We start from the raw sequence: 22,303 nt of genomic DNA, 5'->3' as shown, positions 1-22,303 counted from the left end.
GATCAAATCTTCTCTGAGCCATGAAACACACTTTGAGTTTCTTTGAGCCAGCCACTTTTTCCATGATTCTCATCTACCTCACAGGGCTGTTGTGTAGCTGAAAATGGGAAGGAGGACAACCATGTATGTTTACTTGATCTTATGGGAGGAAAGGCAAAGGCGTCAGAAATAATGAACGCCAGCAGCAATAAAGAGATTTATGCCTGAAAGAAGCTGAAATCAGTACCTAGAGGGTTAAAAAAAGAAGAAAATTATTGTGAGCATTGTTTGAAGAACACTTAGCTTTGTAGTGTTACTTGCTGCCACCTAGTGACCATATTTAGCACAGTACCCATTGTTTTAAAATGCTAATATATGGACATATGTACACCAGAATCCTATATGAACTGTTATGTTATTTAACTTTACATATATCTAGCTATGTAGCAGAGGCACCAAGAAAACCTTTACTGAATTGTGAAGCTGAATAATAGGACACTAGCAAGAGCATCCGATGTGCAATCAATATGTAATATGCATTGGTGCATGATGTGCATTGGTGCACAATGTGCACCAATGCTGTTTGTGATGTGCCTTGTGCAGCAATGTGCATTGCACACCAATTGGACAATGTTGTGCAATGTTGTATTATGTTGTGCTATGTTGTGCAAGGTTCCCAAGAGGGCACCCACACTTAATATTCAATAGGAGAATTATATTAGCTCAAATGAAAGCAGCTGAGAGGGCTCATGCAACTAAAGTGGAGATCAAACCTGTGTGTAACAGTTCTGAGAAACAGAACTCCAAAATGTAGGGTCCAAATGAAGTTTTATTTATAGACATCAGGGGCTCACCATTCATGCAAAAGCACACACACAAACATTCAAGAATTAACAATATTAAAAGGTGGTAGGAGATAGCAACATAAAGGGCTTTGCAAAGGGTGATACAGTACTGATTCCAGATGTGTAGCTCCAATGGGGGAAACTGTAAGATGGAAAATGGCTCTGCAGCTGCCTTACAATCATTTTTGCATGGCCAGATTATCCTGAGGAGTCAGGTGAGATATGGACAGAGTGTTTGTTTAACCTCAAACAAGACCAAATTGAGGGTGCCTGGGCAGGCATATTTATAAGGCAAAACATATCGCAGGACAGGTTTTGGGATGTGAAAGGCTTACCAGGTGGGAAAAGTGAGCAGAAAAGTTTAGAATGAATGGACTATCAGTGCAGATATCCTGGGACAAAGGAGTATCACTCCTGGAGGCTTTTGCACTTGAATTTCTGTTCATTTGTAAACACCAGGTCTATCGCTCACCATCACGCCTATCACTGCAGGGATTGTGCAAATTCTGATCTTGATCGATCTATCCTGTCTAGATGCTCTTGAGCTTCCCCATGTTGAGCCTACTGGATTTCCTTGTACAGCAAGGCAATTTCTTGCACTAGGTCACCCTTGCACTTACATACCATTTCTGATACCAATTTGCTTTTGGAACAGAGAAGGGGTGGATGGCTAAACCCTGGGTAACAACTTTGCTGGTTCTGCTATGTACCAGAAGCCTTGTACTGGATACGGACGTTAATAATATTGTACAATTCATTTTCTTGCAGACCTAAGTCCACTTACAAAGTGGAAAGGCTCCACTAGGACTCTGATGATAGACTGCAACTTCCAACAGCCCTATTCACCATAGCTAATAGTGGAGAATGCTGGAGGTTGTAGTCTAGCACCATCTGGAGGCCAGATTTTCCACACAGCTGCAAATGTTGCAACTTCTTCCAAGATTTCACCAAAATCTTGAGTGAGATTTTGGCAAAAACTCATAAAAGATTGATCACTCTGAGGCAGCATCTCTGTATTACCCTTGCAACTCATGGTATGTACAGGATGCTGGAATCATGGGGAGCAGCACGTTGAGCTCTGCCTCCGGCAGCAAAATGTCTTGACTCATCTCCATGGGAAATCCAAAGAGATGTTCTTCAATATGACTCTTCTTGACTTTTTCAGAAGCTGGAGCCTTTCATTCTGGCAAAAGACGTTCCTCCTGACAAATACTCAAGCCTGCAAAGTGGGTCAGCAACATGCAAAGCAAAGGTAAGTGGTTCAGAGATAACAGGAGAGGGAGGGATAAGGCTGGGATAAATACAGGGCCATCTTAGGATCAGACATGAGGGACAGGAATTGTCAGGATGGATATGGGACAGGGTTTCTACAGCTTTAATAATTAAGATATTGTGGAGCAGGACATGGGACTGTAAAACTCAGTGAAGGTGAAAAAAGGTACGTATTCTTGATCAAGGGAAGTAATAGTACCACTCTGTTCGGCTTTGTTCTGGCCTCACCTGGAATATTCTGTCCAGTTCTGGGTACCACAATTCAAAAAGGATATTGTGAAGATGGAGCATGTCCAGAGGAGAGAGACCAAAATGGTGGAGGGACTGGGAATCACAAAGTCTTACGAAGAGCAAGTTATGGAACTGGGTATTTGTAGCTTGGAGAAGAGATGGTTAAGAAGTGATATGATAGCCCTGTTTAAATATTTGAAGGGGTGTCATCTTTGGAGGTCTTTAAACAAAGGCTGGATGGGTGTCTGTCAGGGGTGCTTTGGTTCTGTGTTCCTGCATGGCAGGAGGTTGGACTGGATGGCCCTTGGAGGTGTCTTCCAACTCTATGAGTCTATGATTCTCTTACATTCTACCCTCCATTTTTCAGGTACAGTTGTACCCTCCCACCCTAGCTCTTGTCTCCTTGGTGGAGAGGAGAGGGCACCGAGGAGTGTCTAGCTCTAGTCCTCTTGTTGGTACCTCTATGCCCTCTTCTTGCTCCCCACCATGAAGCTGTGATAACAGGCTCTCCTGTTATATAGGCAAACAGCTGAAGGGTATAGTCTTGTCTACAGGTATTTATTTATAGGCTGATCATATTTCCTTGAGACAAAAACAGGACATTGGGATGGCAAAAATGGGATGGGATTATGTAATATTCCGTGTTCATGAAAAAGTAGGACGATAATAAAAGTTTTATTACATAGCATATCGAGCTAACAATTATTCTTCAGTGACAGAAATCATACAAAAGTTTAGGTAGATGTAGAGGGGGGTTGTTTTTCATCGCATTTGTGCCTTGAATATTTCTCCAATGAAGTAATCCTATACATCAAATTTTGGTGTTTTAACACCTTATCATAAAACATCTACACTGCATGACATAATTTTGGTTTTGGGTTTTGTCTGTTTTTGACAACCACAGGGATTTTCAAACCATTTTTGTAACATAACAGGGCATTTTCTTGAAAATGGGACAAAATTGACATTTATATTAAAACAACAGGATGGTTTGGAAATATGAAAAAAATGGTACTGTCCCATTAAAAATGGTAGGTATGGTCAGCCTATTTATTTATTTATATTAGATTTATATCCTACCTTTCTCCCAAACTGGGGGCAAACAAAGGGCTAATGATGTGATGGTTTTAGGATACATTTATTGGGGAGATAAGTCCCCAATAAGACCGCTTTAACTGGATTATTTCTGCAGTGTGTTTTGGACATCAGTCAGCATCATGGATCAGCAACAGAGATCATGAGAGACAGTTGCCCAATGAGGTCTGCCGCCACATTGCAGAAATAAAAGAATATGACACCACTTTAAACTCAATGCTATGGGATTTGTAGTTTGGTGGGGGAAGAAGCTAAGGCTAAATATCTCACAAAACTACAGACGCCAGAATTCCACAGCATTGAGCCAGGGCAGTTAAAGTGGCATCAAACTGCTGTATTTCTGCAGTGTGGTAGCAGCCGAGGATGACCATCTTGGGGAATAGTGTGGAAGTTTTGAGATGCTTTCAAGATGAACAGCTGTCAAAGTACCATGATGTGCAAGAGAGACCTGAGACTGCAGAGGCTTTGGGATCGGTGGTCAGGGTTGCTGCTGCCCGTGTGATAGAAATAAAAATAAATACATTTCCTAGCTTCAACCTGTTTCCAATACTCTTGAAGATAAGAGAGTCACATAGAGCTAAATAGTCTTTTGAATTCTGCAAAGCTTTGATTCTCCTTCCCTGCCTCCAGGCCATGTGGACTAACACAGAGATGAGAAAAGAAAGTCCTGATGAGAAACAAACAATTTCCTTTATTATCTGAATGGTTGATCTCGGATTGCAGGCAATTCTGAGGTTCCTGGCAATTTGACATTGCATCCATTAAACTCGCCATCCCCTGCAATAGACAAAGTCAGAACAAAGAAAGCCAATTCCTGGGACAATCCAGGAAGGTTAATATATGGCAAGGATAAAAGGGTATGCTTTGAACTAATAGGATGTCGTTTGATCTAGAGCAGTGATTTCCAAACTCTAGTCCTCCAGGAGTTTTGGACTTCAACTCCCAGAAGCCCCAGCCAACTTGGTCAATAGTCAGGAGTTCTGGGAGCTGAAGTCCAAAACATCAAAATTTGGGAACCATTGATCTAGAAGGTTACATTTTTGGCAGTTTTTTATGTGATAAATCACTTGCAAGAAGGTATTTAAGCTGGATTCTGAAACTACCTGGTTGTCGCACTCTTTACCTCTCCAGGTGAACCGATTTCTTTCTTTTTTAAAAATAGTTTTGTTAATTTCAAAACAATTAAAAACAACATTCAACAGTAATTCGCGACATTAGTAACAGAACGACATTGACTTCCTTACCTCTTCTAGTCCATCATGAAGCATCTAATTTATATTGTTCTCTCACTAAATTCATATTTAATTAGCACCGTATTCTTGTACATTTTACATAATTTCTTAAATTATCCTAATTTATCAAATATTATAAGTAGTACACAAATCATAATTATTAGCACATATTCAATCTGCTATATTTACACATGTTTATTCAATCAGTTTCATCTGTTCTATAGCAAGAGTCATAAATTCACTTTTTTCTTCTTTTAAAAAGATAAGCAATGGTTCCCAACCTTTTTAAAATGCTTCTAGTGATTTTTTTTCTTTATCATACATATCATCTTATCTATTTCCATATATTCATATAATTTCATAAACCAGATTTCTATGTTTGGCATTTCATTACTTTCCCACTTAGCAGCATATAACATTCTTGCTGCTACAATCATATGAAATAGTAATTTTCCATGTTTTCTCTCCAAATTGTCATCTTCTGTCATGTTTAATAGATAGATTTAGAGATCTGCCCTATCTTTAATATCATCTCCAGTCATATTTAGTATTCTCTTAATCTGGGAATGAATTGTTTTCCAATATTGCTTTGCCTTTTTACATACCCACCAGCAGTGAAAAAAGGCAGATGAGCCAATTTCTGATCAGAAATAAACTTTTACCTAATTTGGACCCTCTGTGTTGGGCAATGAAAGAATCATGTGCAACATTCCTCACCATCCCTAAGGAAGCTTGGTTGCGGGCTGGAGAAACAGATCCAGACTCCTAGATTCCCATCAACATCCAAAGACTCAGAATATCGTCTGTATCATGAGTAGGAATGTTCAGCTAGTGGCATTAAGGCTTATGTTTCTTCTAACCTTGGCCAAATATGACTTAGACTTCCTTTTTGTAACTTTATACAATCAGCCCTCGGTATCCACAGATTTTTTTATCCACTGATTCAAGCATCTACAGTTTGAAATATTTTTTTAGTGCATATATTTCAAAAGGCAATCCTTGTCATTTTGTAGAAGGAACCCCAAATGACTATTCTTCAGTTAAACTCCTGCACTCCTGTCTGTACCTGTCTTCCACTCCACCATAAGCATCTGAAGTAGACTAAAGTCTAGATTAAAAATTAATATATATATATTTTAAATTCCATACAAATCTTAAAATCTGAATTACACAGCAATTAACTGCCCAATCCTCATCAGTTTGAAAAAACCTGATGGCACAAGCATGTTTTTACCTGCTGTTGAAAGGAGAACAAGGAGAGATTGGGCCATCCTGGCTGCTCTAGTGCATCCATTCCTGAGCAAATCTGAGTTTTGACAGCTAACATACTGCATTCTTTAGATAGTAAAGATGGTTCTTGTGTGTCAATGACAAATACTCTTTTATGGCTTGATCATAACAGTGATGGATGAAACAGCAATGAGACTGTGAACTTGTTTTCTAACCTATTGGTATGTCTTTTATCCCTTCACCTACCCTAGAAGGAACTAGAGAGGGGACGGCAAGCTGCCATACATCCAAATGGAAGGCGGCAGTATTTACTCCAGATGAAGATGCTAGAAATCAGAAAAGAGGTAATGATGGAGCTGTTGAAAGAGGGATGATGTTGTTTGACTTACGACAGAGGAAATGTACAATTGTATAAAATGAGGTAGGGCCACTGCATGGAGAAGATGGCAAAATGCTAACAGGGGACAGAGAAAAGGCAGAATTACTCAACACCTTCTCTGCCTCAGTCTTCTCACAAAAGGAAAAAGGTGCTCAACCTGAGGATAATGGAGCAGAGGACAGAAAAGGGAATTTCAGCAAGGAATAAATAAAGAAATAGTAGAGGAACACCTTGTTAATCTAAATGAATTTAAGTCTCCAGGACCAGATGAACTCCATCCAAGGGTATTAAAAGAACTGGCAAATGTAATATCGGAGCCATTGGCAATAATCTTTAAGAACTCCTGGAGAACAGGAGAGATCCCAGCCGACTGGAGGAGGGCAAACGTTGTCCCCATCTTCAAAAAGGGGAAAAAGAGGATCCCAACAATTATCGTCCAGTTAGTCTGACATCAATACCAGGAAAGATTCTGGAGCGGATCATTAAACAGAGAGTCTGTGAACATCTAGAAGGCAATGCCATAATCACAAAAAGTCAACATGGGTTTCAGAGAAACAAGTCATGCCAGACAAATCTAATCTCTTTCTTTGATAAAATTACCATCTTGGTAGATGAAGGGAATGCTGTGGATATAGTATATCTTGATTTCAGTAAGGCCTTTGACAAAGTTCCCCATGACATTCTTGCAAACAAGCTTGTAAAATGTGGGCTAGACAAAGGAACTGTTAAATGGATCTGTAATTGGTTGACCGGCCGAACCCAAAGGGTGCTCAACAATGGCTCCTTTTCATCCTGGAGAGAAGTGACCAGTGGGGTCCCACAGGGCTCTGTCCTGGGCCCAGTGCTATTCAACATCTTTATCAATGACCTGGATGACAGAATTGGGAGCATACTTATCAAATTTGCAGATGACACCAAGTTAGGGGGAATAGCTAATACCCCAGAGGACAGGATCAAGATTCAAAATGACCTGAATAGACTAGAAAGCTGGGCCAAAGCTAACAAAATGAAATTCAACACGGAGAAATGTAAGGTATTGCACTTAGGGTGGAAAAATAAAATGCACAAATATAGGATGGGGGACACCTGGCTGAATGAAACTACGTGTGAAAGGGATCTAGGAGTCCAAGTAGACCACAAGTTGAACATGAGTGAACAGTGTGATGCGGCAGCTAAAAAGGCCAATGCTATTTTAGGCTGCATCAATAGAAGTATAGTGTCTAGATCAAGAGAAGTAATAGTGCCACTGTATTCTGCTCTGGTCAGGCCCCACCTAGAATATTGTGTCCAGTTCTGGGCACCACAATTCAGAAAGGACATTGAGAAACTGGAGTGTGTCCAAAGGAGGGCGACTAAAATGGTGAAAGGTCGAAACCTTGCCCTATGAGGAACGACTCAGGGAGCTGGGGATGTTTAGCCTGGAGAAAAGAAGGTTAAGAGGTGATATGATAGCCCTGTTTAAATATTTGAAAGGATGTCATATTGAGGAGGGAGCAAGCTTGTTTTCTGCTGCTCCAGAGAACAGGACCCGGAACAATGGATGCAAGCTACAGGAAAAGAGATTCCACCTCAACATTAGGAAGAACTTCCTGACAGTAAGGGCTGTTCGACAGTGGAATGCACTCCTTCCTCGGAGTGTAGTGGAGTCTCCTTCTTTAGAAGTCTTTAAGCAGAGGCTGGATGGCCATCTGTCGGGGATGCTTTGATTGAGATTTCCTGAATGGCAGAATGGGGTTGGACTAGATTTAGATGGCCCTTGTAGTCTCTTCCAAGTCTACGATTCTATGATTCTATGAGGTAATGTCAGTATTGGAGAGGAAGACAACTACAGGGTTCAGACATACGGTTAGAGTTGATAACATTATCAATATATTCACTGCCATTACTGATAGATCTGCAATGTTGATTAATCACTTAAATTAGGTTGTATCTCATTAAATGCTTTTAAATTGATTCAACGTATAATTGTCAGTCTGTTAAACTCTAATTTAAACAATGCAGCCCAAATCCTTTTGGTGTTCCCAACTAGGGCAAACTCATTGGATCAATTGGTGAATAGTGAGTCAACACATATGTAAATCCCCTTGATTCAATAAGTCTACGCCATTTAGGATTAACAGTAGGACCTAGCCCTATGCATCTATATTTAGTTAGAACAAGCAATTCGATCCATATTTTTGAGGAAAAAATAACAGAGTCCCAGGGCCCCCCTCAAGAATAACAAGTTGTGTTATAGGTGGATATTTATTTATTTAAGAATAAGCCGCTTCATCAGCAGCATATGTAATGGAAATTGGATTTTATGCCAGTTTTACTACTGATCCCATGATCCCCTGGGAAGTGGAGATAACCGTACACACAGTTTTAGGTCTGAATCTTAGCTACATCCCATAATGAGTTCTTTATAAATCCAGGAAGAACTGAGGAGACGCCTGCGTGAAGAGGCAAGACTTCGTAAGCTTCAAACAAGGGATCTTGATATGAGAAGAGCTGTGGGGCACATGCAGGGAAATAACAGCTCTGAGGATGAAGATCTGCTTGCCCAGGACCTTCACAAAACCTTTAAAAGAAACCAAGGTAAGCAACACCAAGGAATTCATTCCATTCCATTCCATTCATTCTTTTCCCTGGGTTATGCTACCTTTCATGGCTTACACTGCTATTAGAGCCCCAGGAGTTAAGAAAGCAGTTCACTCTTGATGATTTTCAGGTTATTTCCTGTTGTAAAACCTGGAAGTCATCCAGTTCAGCACTTCTTTTGCCTAAAATGGCAAAAAACATTTATGAAAATGTCCTCTACTATGGTTGATGAGGGAGGAGGCATTTGGAATATTGTTTAAAAACCCCTTTTTTGGAAAGGTGATGGCCTTCTGAGGGTTTCTGAGGGGCTATGTGGCCCCCTCACCTTTGACAGTTGCTAAGCCTGGTCCTAACATATGTGAGAGTGTGTGTGACGAAGACTTCTCCTCACCATGTAAAAGCTGATTGTTTTTACATGCCTACACCCTCAGATCCTATCTCCTTTTGCTAAATTCAACAGATTGCAAAGAAATGGCAACAAAAAGCTTTGGGCAGCATGAAGACTGATGAAAATGTTAGTAGTTAAGATGCCACAGGATTCTTTGGCGGCAATATATTAACCAGGCCACCCATCTGAAGAGTGGAATGACTTCCCATTTGCTCCTGGAGAATAACAAAGGTCTTGTCTGTATTTCCTGGCTCCAGAGCTGTCATGACCCTCCCTTATTGCAAAGTGTTGCAATGCCAGGAGGGTGTTTGCATGCGTGTCTTGCTGCGCCACCCAGTGCTGTCACTGCTGCCTTGGGTTGCTCCACTCTGAGGTCAGAATGAGGTGCCCATCCTCAATCACATGGCTGGGCACTTCGTTTTGACCACCAATTTTAGTCAAAAAATTGACCCCAAAAACCTCAGTCGACTAAAATTTCTAGACTTATACATGACTATATACAGTAATTCTGTAGTGTAGCAGCATCTGTACTTGTCTTCTTTTCCTACTGCCTTTCTCTTTATCAAGCACTACCATCGTTTCCAGTGATCAGTGCTATCTCATGAGATGTGCAACATACAATAACCTCAGTTTAGAGATTAAGTGCCTTTACATTATTTTGTCAGTTCTCTAGCTGGGATCCTTTTGGTGCTCCACACTGGTGTACTTGATCCAACACAGGCGCTAGAGGCACTAGGAAAAATCCCACAGCAGCACAGTGGCTGTGAAGAAAATAAGGGGCTGAAGAAGTAGTCTTCTTTGTACTGGCTGATTTTGTCTACCTCCCTTCGTCTCCGCTGCATAACCCTGGAAAAAGTGCAGGTGCTGATATAGTGTAGAATAGCATTTTAGCATTTACATAGCATTTACATTTCTATACTTTATTAGTGAACTCAGCACACTCAAAGCAGTTTAGAATCTGTAATCCAACTGCCCCCAACAAGCTGGGACTCATTTTACTAACCTACAAAAGGATGGAAGGCTGAGTCAACCTTGGAACCCTGGAATCGAACTCACAACTTTGTGGCTGCATTTAAGCACTGCAGCACCAAGGCTCCTAATTCCAAGAACATAGACGTGTTATTCTGGAAAATCAATATGGAAAGGGATCTTGCAGCACCTCTGAGCCTAACTGAAAGAGAAAAGTTAGTGGCATGAGTTTTTGTAGACTTGAGCCTACTTCCTCAGATGCATGGTGAAGTCCACAAAAGCTCATGCTGCCAACTTCTCTCTTTCAGTTAGTCTCAAAGGTGCTGTAAGATCCTTTCGCATCAGAATTCCAGTCCCTGACTCCTGTGAAATTGGGCAAAGCTAGAGAAATCGACTGACTAGTCCAAAGGAGCTGATATAGTGCAATTTCATCACAGCATGACTGTGCTCTCCTGGTGACTGGGTATACAACAACAAAAGTTTACTTTTGCTTCTGTTCTTAGGTGATCGGTGGGATGGAGAACTTTTTAAAGAGCCTGGACCATCTGATGCTCACCTCAGTCAGAGGGGCAAAGTGGAAGCATGGCTACTGAAACAGCAGGCAAGGAGAGACTCTTCTTCAGATGCTTCAAGCAGTGACTCTGACAACTGGAAGTACCCTTGCCGGAGACCTGCCTTAGTGAGGACAAAAACAGAGAGGATCACCCTTTTTGATGAGTTTTTTGATAAAGAGTTCTGATTGAATGTTGTCATACAGAAGCTCAGCTTTCAAAACACTGGTGAGACTTTTCTATGGGAGAGAAGAGGCAGGGGGAAAAGCCCACCAAACAACCACCACAACTATTCTAGAAAGAGAATCATGGAATATTAAGAATTGGAAGAGATCACAATGGCCATCTAATCCAACCTCCTGTCAGACAGAAAAACAAAACTAAAGCACTGCTGAAAGATAGCCATCCAACCTATGTTTAAAGATCTCCATGACTGCCTTGCTGTTGTGATCTGTTCACATTTTACAATCCTTACTAAGCAGCAGCCTTTCTAGTTCCTTGGTCATTCTTTAGCTTTGAATGTATCTGAAACCCCTCTTTTTATTGCCCCCTGCTTACATAGCCACTCTCAGCTCATGTTTTAGCTTTTTTTTATACTGTTCCCATAAGCCTGGGCAACACATCTTGACACTTCCTTGATGATTCATTCTTTCTTCCATTCTTTATTTGTTGTTAGCTGCTCTTGAGTCGATCCCTGTGGATGAGACATCTCCAAGATCCCCTTTCTTCCACTGTTCTGCTCAGGTCCTGCAAATTCAGGCCCATGACCTCCCTATTAAGTTTTTCTTTTTCTTTTCACTCACTCCTTGAGTTTGCTGTCTAGTCACATTGGCTTTTTTTTTAAAAAAAGATGTTTCCCATTTTTCAATCAGCTTTTCTGAAATCTAATGTCTGACTAGATTCTTCTTTGCCCTGTCATACAATAGTAAATTCTAGCATTACACAGTCACTTCTCCTTAAAATATCGACTATATTGATTCCAGTGACTACGAACTCCTTGCTGTTGGTTAGGATCAATTTCAGAATTGCTAATTCCCTTGTTCCTTCCTCTAGTTTTTTCTTCTTCAAGCAAAACATATTCAGTTCCCAAAGCTGTCCTTCATAAGGCTTGGTTTCCAGACCTAGGATAATCTTGGTTGCCCTTCTCTGGATATGTTCTAGCTTGCCAATATCTTTATTGATACTGGTGCTCAGTACTTGACACAGGATTTCAGCTGAGGTTCTGTCAAATAGACTGGTTCAAATATTTTCCTTGATCTGGACACAGTACTCCTGTTGATGCAATGGGAAAGATTGCACCTAACCATTAGGAAGAACTTCTTGATGGTAAAAGCTGTTTGACAGTGGAAGATGCTGCCTTGGAGGGTGGTGGAGTCTCTTTTGGAGGTTTTTAAACAGGCTTGTTGTCCATCTGTCGGGGGTGCTTTGTGTGTTCTGTCATGGCAGGGGGTTAGACTAGATGGCCCTTGGGCTCTTCCAGCTCTGTGATTCTATAATGCAGCCCAACATTGCCTTGGCTTTTTCAGCTGCCACAGAGAATAGTAGAATGGCTGAAAGAAAATTGTTAAATGGAAAGCTGAGAAAGGAAGAGCCGGGTTTCATTTCAACCAATCAATAAATAAATACCTGATGGCTAAGCTTGAGGAACTGTTTTCTTTCCTTGTAAGAGGTATTAGTAACCAGACACCTACTGAAGGAATAATTCAGGCCTATTATCGGATAAAGAGACCTTAGGCTAAATAGTTTAGATGGCCAAGATGACCGAGACAGGATCCCATATCCAAACTGTGGAAAAGTTACCCTTCTTGTCTTCTTCCTTTCCTATTTTCAGCCCTGTTGTTTGTCAGCACATCTCAAATTATTTTTTAAAAAAATACATTTGGTTGATATCCTGTGAGTTTGTTTAATCCTGCCATCATTCAGTTTCTCTCCCAAAAGCCTGAATATTTCTCCTTGCATTTGGCACTGTCAGAAGATTTTTGCCCTAAGAGCCAAGGGAAAATAATGGTTTTGTTAAGTTAGGTGCAAGCCACAATGTTTTCTGGTGCGGTAATTTCTTGGATCCTGCAGAGGGAGAAAGACATGATATAAATAACATGAAAAAAATCAAAAATAAATTCTTAAACACATTTGAAGTCAAGACCCATATTTAATGTCCAGATTCACCAGGTACCCCTAACTGTCAATAATTCTATGCATCCATCTGTAATATACTTATTCGGACATTCAGAAAGGAAATTTGGACATCCTTCTCTATGCAGCACATCAATTGCACGGAATTTATATTTTCCTGGTAATAAGTTGAAAATTTCATACCTTAAAATTTTCATACTTTCATACCCCTTCAATGTTTGGCACAACTCTCTACCGAGGATCAGACTACTACAAGTGCTATAGCTATATATTCTCTTCTTAGTTCATTTTGAGTATATTTTTTAAAACTCATTTTAACAGAATCATAGAATCCATAGAATCCAATCCAACCCACTTCTGCCATTCAGGAAGACACAATCAAAGCACCCCGGAAAGACTCCATCCAGCCTCTGTTTAAAAATCTCCAAAGCTGTTCAACAGTGAAATATACTGTGAGGAAGTTATTCCTAATGTTTACTTTGAATCTCGTTTCCTGTAGCTTGAATCCACTGCTCCATATCCTAGTCTCTAGACCAGCAATAAACAAGATTGCTCCTTCTTACACATGACATCCTTTCAAATATTTAAACATGGCTAGCATGTCATCTTTTAACCTTCTCTTCTGCAGGTGAAACATACTCAGTTCTCTAAGCTACTCCTCATAGCATACGGTTTCCAGAACTTTGATCATTTTGGTCACCTTCTTCTGGACATGCTCCAACTTGTCCACAGCCTTCTTGAATTGTGGTGCCCAGAACTGGACACAGTATTCCAAGTGAGGCCTGACCAGAATAAAGTGGCACTGTTACTTCCCTTGATCTAGACACTATACTTCCATTGATGAAGCCTAGAATCACATTGGCATTTTTAGCTGCTGCATCGCATTGCTAACTCACGTTCAGCTTGTGGTCCACTAAGATTCCTAGATCCCTTTTCAAATGCATATATTTTGCAGCACAGAGACAAATTATGAAATTCACTGCGACAGGATGTCATACTTTCCACCAGGTTGAGATTAGGAAAATTCAGAGATAAGGCCATCAGTAGCTACTCACCTTGACGGTTGCATATTATCTCCTGTTAAGGTTGCCAGGTATCCCTTATTATAAAAGGATACCCCTTATTGGCGGGCCAGTAAACCTTTCCCTTATAGGGCTCACAGGTATCTCTTATTATACAGAACAATCTCTATTTGAGGTCTGGAACATTTTTCCTTTTATATAGAAAGAAGTACCAAAAGATGTTGTATTTTTGGGTGTGGATCCTTCATAAAGACAGAAATGTGTGCACCATGAAATCTGTGAATGTGGACAATATGTTAATGTTACAGAGAAGGGCATGGCTAGGTTAACTGTAGTACATGGCTAGGTTATTTTTGGTTCCTCCAGTCTTTTAAAACACTGTAACTCCCTTCTCAGAGAAATTAGATTGGCAATCTCCCTACTTTCTTTCCACAGACCAGTAAAGACTCTTCTGTTTAGACAGCCATTTGATGAATGATTTATAAGGCCTTTCTTACCTAAACAATGTGCTGGAGCTTGCTAAGAGTTCTGTTAGTGTATATATGGGTGCATGGTTAATGATGTATGTTTCAATCTGGTTTTGATTTTTTTTGTTATTCAATCTCTTCTTAATTTCTGTATTTTGTGCATTTTTAACAATATTTTTTAAAAAGTCATTGCAAGCCAATTTGACTCCTAAACAGGGGCCAAAGGGTGGGGGAGAGAAATAAATATGCCACCACCTCCCCATGAGGACTCAACCCAGACTGGCCCCACATTGGGGGATTAAATGGGAAAGAGTGTGGCTGGGGAGAGGTTCAAGCAGCCCTTCCTTACATCCGATGGGCCCAGTCCAGATCAGTCCTGGCATATATTTATGAGTATAAAAGTACCTTTCTCAGAGTTAGATGCTATCCATTCCACATATTGTCTGGTTTTAACAGCAGGCCAGAGGTGACAGAGGAAATATTGTGAATAGAATTATACAGCAAAAGATAATATAAATGTTTTTTGGGTGATCTTATGAAATTATTATAATCTTTCACAATAAACAACAGCAACAGAAAATTTTGTACCAAAGGCAGAAACGGCAGAAACAACATCGAAAGTGTAGAGACACACACACAAAAACACACACACATACAAGAAGAGCAGTTCAACATGTTTTGGCAAACTTTGTATTCCAAGGCTGCATCCGCACTGCAGAAATAATCCAGTTTGGACACAATTTTAACCGCCACGGCTCCATGCTATGAAATTCTGAGAATTCTAGTTTTGTTGTGTCACTCTCTGACACAGGCGGCTAAATGTCTCACAAAACTACAGTTCCCAGAAACTTTTTGCATTGAGCCATGGTAGTTAAAGTGGTGTCAGGCTGGATTATTTCTGCAGCATAGATACAGTCCAGGACCAGGTTAACATGCACACATGTGAGCTGGCCTCCTGTTGGTTTGCCCCAACTAGAGTAACCTAGGTCCAAAACACACTGCAGAAATTATCCAGTTTGAAACTGCTTTAACTGCCCTGGCTTAATGCTAGGAAATTCTACAAACCGTGATTTTGTGAAACATTTAGCCTTCTCTGTCAGGGAGCTCTGGTGCCATAATAAACTACAATTCCCAGTATTCCCTAGCACTGAGCCAGGGCAGTTAAAGCGGTCTCAAACTGGATTATTTCTGCAGTGTGTTTTGGACCTTATTCAATCAATTGTTGAATGGGGAGCTAACATATAGGTAAAATCCAATTGATAGAATGGCTCTACTGTAGTCAGCACCAACAAGATTTAGGGCATAAAATTGTTATATCATATTTAGATAGCACCATCACTGTAAATACAGGTAAAAAAACAATCAAACAGTTTCCTACCCTTGAGCTTACAGTCTAAATTAAGACATGACACAAAAGGAAAAGAGTATGGCCATGTATATGGAGTGAAGTCCAGCAGATACTGCTTCTTCTTCTCTCCCTCTGATGCCAAGGCAGTGGTTGTTAAGATGGAGGGAGGGCCTTTCATCTGCTTCCATGCTTAGGCATGCTCGAGTCTTACCTGCCTCCTCCTCTCCTTTCCCCTTACCAAGTCAGGTAAGCCTTGCATTAAGTCAGCAAGAACACTGTGAACCTTCTAAAGACCACTTGCAGGCTTCCAAAATGAATCCTTGTCCGTTGTGGGTTTATCTTGCCTGTTGTGGGGAGGCACACAGAACTATAGTAGGATCAACCAGAATCCAGCATTTTCCCCAGTACATTTTGTTTATTGCATTATTGATTGCAGAAGTCAGTTTCTCCAGTTCTTTTCCACCATCCTCCTCCTGCCACCAATGCTGCTAAAAATATCTAGCTTGACAGAGGATGAGGAAGAAATGGGGGCTGGGCAGGCTTTAAATGTCTTTGTAAAAAAGAAAAAGAGCTTCATTCTTAAATATTTTGTTAGCTGGGGTACCCCTGTATTACTGTTAATATTACAGGGACAGACCTGGTACAGCCTCTATTTCTGCCAACATTATTTATTTATTTATTTAGGTATTTATATCCCGCCCTTCAGCCCTAATGGCTCTGTTTTATGCCACCTTTCTCCCAGAAAGTGACCCAAGGCAGCTCACAGGATTAAAAAAAAAAAACAGGCAGTCTGCAGAACCATTCAGGATCACACTCTATTTCAATGACAAAAGAGGACTGCAGAACAGCTACAATCCAAGGAATGCCAGAGACCCCAAGAGTCATACAGTCCAACTTCTTTCTGCCATGCAGGAACACACAATCCAGGCACTCTCGACAGATGGCCATCCAGCCTTGGTTTAAAGACCTCCAAAGACACTCCACCATCCTCTGAGGCTGCGTATTCCAATATCTAACAGCTCTTACCATCAGGAAGTTCTTTCTAATGTTGAGTGGAATCTCTTTTCCTATAGTTTGCATCCATCGCTCCGTGTCCTAGTCTCTGGAGCAGCAGAGCAAGGAGTTCCAGAGCAAGGGAGCAGGCATTTCCTCACCAGGTGTAGCTGTGATGGTGGTAGATAGACAAAAGAACTTCCTCAGAATATCTCAGAACCTTGGGATGGACCAGTGCAGACCATTAGAAAGAGCTACAAATCATAAAGGAAAAGTCACAAAAGTAGCCACCACATACAGTCATTACAGCCAGGGTTGTGGATGCTTATTAAATCCAGTGGACCTTCCCCATCCGTATGGAAGGTAAAAACAACGGATGGTCACACCCCATATTATTCAATGGGTGGTGACATGCACGTATACGCATTATCGTGTGCATGTGCCGCCATTGAATAATATGGGGTGTGGTGAGCTGTGGATGCTCCAATGGTGGATTGCTAGTTCAGGGTGACCAGAAGTCCTAACTGCAAAGGAGGACAAGGACCGCAAAATGTAAGACATTCAAGAAAAATGTAGGACATGACCAAATTAAAAGCTAGAAACACTAATGTAAATGTAAATGCGTGCTTCTTAGTTGTGCTCAAAATGGAGGACCTTTTGGAATTCCTCCTAAACAGAAAGTTGAAATGTAGGTTGAAAGGAGGGCATCTGGTCACCATGCACTAGCTGCCAATACAGCAGGCCCACTGTGTATCAAACCAATTCCTGAATAATCTGCAGTCTGTTTATACAAAAACATCTTGTGTTGTAAATATTGATCACTTACAGCTAGCATTGGGTGCTTTTGTTGAAGGCCTAATTACAGGCATGATAGCGAACAGAGAGAGGAATTAACTTCTTTCTTGGTGCTGTGTGCCTTCATGTGATATTTATGGTGACCCGGCCTAAAGTATACCTATCATGAGGTTTTCTTTTGTTCAAAGGAGGTTTGCCAGTGCCTTTCCCAAGGACACCCAGTGGGTTTCATGGATGAGCTGGGAATCAAACCCTGGTCTCCAGAGTTGGTACTCCAACACTCAAACCACTACACCACACTGGCTCGCCAACTCCTTTTTACTACAGGTGTAATGCAACTGAAGCCCTATAGAGGAGCATATACTTCACCTCATCCAGTTATTTTCACACAAAACAGGCCTCTACATTCCAAGAAATGACCATGAAAAACAGAAACCAACATGTCTGTCCAAACATGCCATTCAACAGAAAAATATGTTCTCGTGGGCTTAGGAGCTACAATTTATTAAGCCCCCGAAGTCATGAAAGAGTGTGGGACCATTGTTAGCAAACAGCCTTATTATATTCACTTTCTTTGATATGTCAAAGTGTGACTGTTCCATTTTTTTTTTTTTTTTTTGGATATACATGAAAGAATATTTATTTGGAGACACCACTTGTAACAGGTGTTCAAGTCAAGTTCTTACCCTTGTGGGGATTTCTTTATGATGAAATGGCCAAAGCAAGACTACAGGAGCATTTTTGGTGCTTGAAGACAAATCCTTTTTTATTAAAATCCTTTTTTAAAAATTAGACTGGAGGCAACATTAGAACCTGATGTGCGTAGAGATTCATCATCTTCATATGGGGCTCTCCAACTCTTGTGACAACAGCTCTTCAAGCTGCTAAGTGTTTGAAGTGGGCTCCTTCAGAACATCTTACATGATCTTAGCCAGACAGGAAGATAAACCAACACTACATAAAATGTAGATTCTGTAGCACCTTTGAGACTAATTGAAAGAAAGAAGGTGGCAGTGTGAGCTTTTGTAGACTTAAGTCTACTTCCTCAGATGCATTCCTCAGATCCAAATGTGTCCAAGGAAGTAGACTTAGATGCTGCCACCTTCTTTTTTTCAGTTAGGTCCCATTTACACTAGGAAAATAATCGGGTGTGAAACTGGGTTACTTTCATGGAGTTTACACTTGCCCCAACTGCACTTGGTGTAGTTTGCGGGGTGTGTGCATGTGTGTACCGAAAACCCACTTAAGCCAGAACATTCGATACTAGGTTTTTCCCCGCATCTTTTTTAAAGAGCCGCAATGATCCCCATCTTCGTAGTGTGAGTAAGCTACCAAATCGATACAGATCACACTGCATCGTTCCCAGAAATGGAGGCCACACCATTTTAAACCGAAACAGTGACAAGTGTGAATGGCAACAGGGCTAAAATGCTACGGAGAGATTCGGAAACAAAATGTAGTAGGAACACCAATCAGGTATTGCATTACCGTGGAGATCTGCATCTTCTCGGGACAAAAAAGTGTGAATGCCCCCTTAGTATCAAAGGTGCTGCAAAATCTCTTTACATACTGATTCAGCTATATCTTTGAATTCTACTATATACCATGTTCTGTATGCCTATAAAGCAGCTGCAGTGGTTCTTCCTGGACTAAACAGCTGTACCTGCATAACTAGTTAACAAAGCACTTGACAGTGAAGCTCATTTTTACAAAAGCTTTTTACACCTGCCCAGTCCTCCTTTTTCTCCACATCCTCTGTCTAGCCAGAACCTTTTAACACCATTAGCACTGGTATGATGGTGGAAGGTTGGAGAAACAGACTTTCTGGTGCTGAATTGCTGCAGGAGGTCTGCAATGAGCAATGCAAGAAACAAAGCTTACATTGGAAAGACCCAGAATCTCACTGGTCCTACCATAACCAAGTGCACCTGCCTGCAACAGACAAGGTAAACAGTGTCTGCCTCCAGATTATCTTACTGATCATGAGCGAGCAGCAGAACAAAAAAGGGAAGAGTAGGTAAGCGTGTCTCACCACCCACCTCCAGCATGTCAAAAAGCATGGATTTTTGCCACTCAGGTAGAAATCATAAGCAAAGTAGAGGCTGGTGAAAGAAAAATAATCTCTGGATGCATTTTGGAAGAAGCCTTTAAATGGTCTCTGGAAGGTTCAAAATGTTTTTGCTTACGCAAGGTTTCCCTGACCTAGTTGTTTCATTTCACAAGCCTAATAGTGTTGTTGTGTGCCTTCATGTAGTTTCTGACTTATGGCGACCCTAAGGCAAACTGATCATGGGTTTTCTTGGCAAAATTTGTTCAGAGGAGGTTTGCCATTGCCTTCCTCAGAGGTTGACAGAGTGTGACTTGTAAGGCCACCCAGTGAGTTTACATGGCCAAGCCAGGATTCAAACCTTGGTCCCCAGAGTCACAGTCCAATGTTCAAACCACTACGCCATGCTGGCTCTCGCCCATACTGTTGGTTTTGCATAAGACGTTTGTTGAAACATACTGAAAACCTATCTCTATTCTTCCTATGTAATTTCTGCCCCTTGCATCAAATCTTGTTTAAAAAGTAATGAACAGTAAAAATCTGCTTCATTAATTGAGGTATAGTTATACCACTTTTCATGGATGGTAAGACTAGCAACATCTGCTATTCACAATGGCTATACATTACTGCCAGTATCACAGGCAGTGAGAGCCAATGTGGCATAGTGGTTTGAGTGTTGGACACCACTCTGAAGACCAGGGTTTGATTCCCTGCTTGGCCATGAAATCCACTGAGTGACCATGGCCAAGTCATAGGCTCTCAACCTCATGGGAAGGCAATGGCAAATCTTTTCTGAACAAATCTGGCCACGAAAAACCCATGATAGGTTTGCCTTAGGGTCACCATACGTCAGAAATGACTTGAAGGCACACAACAACAACAACAAAGTTAAGCAATATGCCTCTGAAAATTCCTTCCTCAGGAACTGGAGTGGGAGGGAGCCACTAACCTCATGCTCTACTTGCAGGGTTGCCACAGGCATTTGATTAACTCCTTGGTGATGAAACACAGGACCAGAAAAGCCTTTGATCTGATCCAGAGTATACATCTTATGTTCTTACAACAGCAGAAGAATGAATATACATTTGAATGGTCCTGTTTCTTAAAAAAGAAAATGTCCTGGTATGTAGAAAAACTTCATGTGAGGAAGCAGTCTAGGTCAGTGGAAAGCCAACTTCAGCAAAGCCAAAAGGCTGACTAGCAAGGCATAAAATAAATATTCAGGGCAATCCAGTTACAGAACAAAGAAATTGTTTTCAAGATCAGAACTAAGTTTGTAGTCCATTCAGACAAAAGTCTGTTTCTGCTTCTCTTTCTTCAAGCCCGGTTTATTTCAGTAGACTAATTAGAATCAAAGAATCATAGAGTTGGAAGAGACTGCAAGGGCCATCCAGTCCAACCCCTTGCCATGTAGGAAATCTAAATCAAAGCATCCCCGACAGAATAGAATCATAGAGTTGGAAGAAAGAGTATTCCATACTGTAGAAGTACAGGTCTATTGGTCTACTGAGACTCACTGAAAAGATCTACCCATTGACTTTCTGTCTATGTGAAGGAAATATAAGACAGACAGACAGACAAACAATCCAAACATACAACCTACAGAAATAAAAGTCTTCAGAGTGCAATACCAGAGACCCCTTAATACAGAGGGTAAAGAATTATACAGTTTTTCATAGGCAGGTGAGCTTAACCTACCAGCAATACAGTGAATGCCCTAAAGATCTGTACAATCTCCACCCCTTGTTTAGTACCTAGTGGTTTTAACAAAGAACATGGAAACTATACTGACTCACCAGATATGGAAATATCCAACGAGAAAAACTAGGATGCAGTTTAAACATAGAACCTCAGGAGTGGCATCAATTAGGAAACCTTCAGACCTTCTGATTCACTTTCTGTAATGTCAGGCATACACATGAGGCAATCACAGCAAAAAGGTATTTTCACATATGTCCCCATAGGCAGGTTGACCAGATGTCCTTTACCAGGACATGTCCTACATTTCAGTCTCCTTTTCCAGGAGATATTCCAAAATGTTCTCCATTCTGAGCATGGATAAGGAGCACACTGAGTAGCACCATGTTTGCTGTTCCCCTTCAAGAGATGGGTCTACTTGGCAGCCTGAACTTGCTGAAAATAGGAGGATAGGATGGATCCTTCTAAAGATCTTTTTTTGCAGAAGCAGCAGCAGACAAGACTTGTCCCCAAAGCTGAGGGTGTGTTTGTTTCTTGGAGGAGAAAAGGGCAGCAAAGGTGTTAGGCAATGGGCTGCTTGAAGACATGATGCACACGTTGGTTTTTTTCCTTAAGTTCAGCACAATGGACAAATGAAAGGAATAATTTAAATGTAGATTCATTCAAGGGTTTGCTGCTAGTAAAGTACAATTTTAAGCATCTGTCTTGCTCAGAGTTCTATAAGGATATTGTAATTCAACAAGGCATTTTAACGATGACAAGTTCATCAGAAAAATACAGTTGATTACATAATAAATGCACTATACGTAATGTGAGCTGCAAATAAACCATATGAAATGAATTTCTATTTCTATTAGTATTTTTTATCTTTTATTTTGTAATGTGCTACTTTTTTCTTTAATGTCCTACATTTTATGGTGCTTTGTCTTTCTCTACAGTTATGACATCTGATCACTGTGATCACAAGCTTTTCACTGCAGAGTTCAGGATCACTGACCCTGCATCTTTTCCTCTTTATTTGGAGTAGCTAAGCTGGCATACTCTAGTAG

At 40.8% G+C, this 22,303-nt stretch overlaps 1 protein-coding gene across 3 annotated transcripts in view; it reads left to right on the top strand.

Moving 5' to 3' along the window:
* Window positions 1–22,077, top strand: part of CCDC198 (coiled-coil domain containing 198) — a 35,251-nt gene extending 13,174 nt beyond the window's left edge. For 2 of the 3 annotated variants that reach the window (XM_042470681.1, XM_042470672.1), the window contains 4 exons: window positions 1,990–2,076; window positions 6,136–6,228; window positions 8,678–8,840; window positions 10,704–10,939. In XM_042470681.1, the coding sequence (XP_042326615.1) occupies window positions 1,990–2,076; window positions 6,136–6,228; window positions 8,678–8,840; window positions 10,704–10,939 (579 nt within the window). Of the gene's footprint in view, window positions 1–1,989; window positions 2,077–6,135; window positions 6,229–8,677; window positions 8,841–10,703; window positions 10,940–20,523 lie in introns of those variants that run through there. The other variant, XM_042470689.1, reaches the window with a different exon arrangement.
* The last annotated feature ends 226 nt before the right edge of the window (window positions 22,078–22,303 follow it).

This window comes from Sceloporus undulatus, chromosome 1 (assembly GCF_019175285.1).
Source record: "Sceloporus undulatus isolate JIND9_A2432 ecotype Alabama chromosome 1, SceUnd_v1.1, whole genome shotgun sequence".
Lineage (NCBI taxonomy): Eukaryota > Metazoa > Chordata > Lepidosauria > Squamata > Phrynosomatidae > Sceloporus > Sceloporus undulatus.
This window is presented reverse-complemented; position numbering and strand designations above follow the sequence as displayed.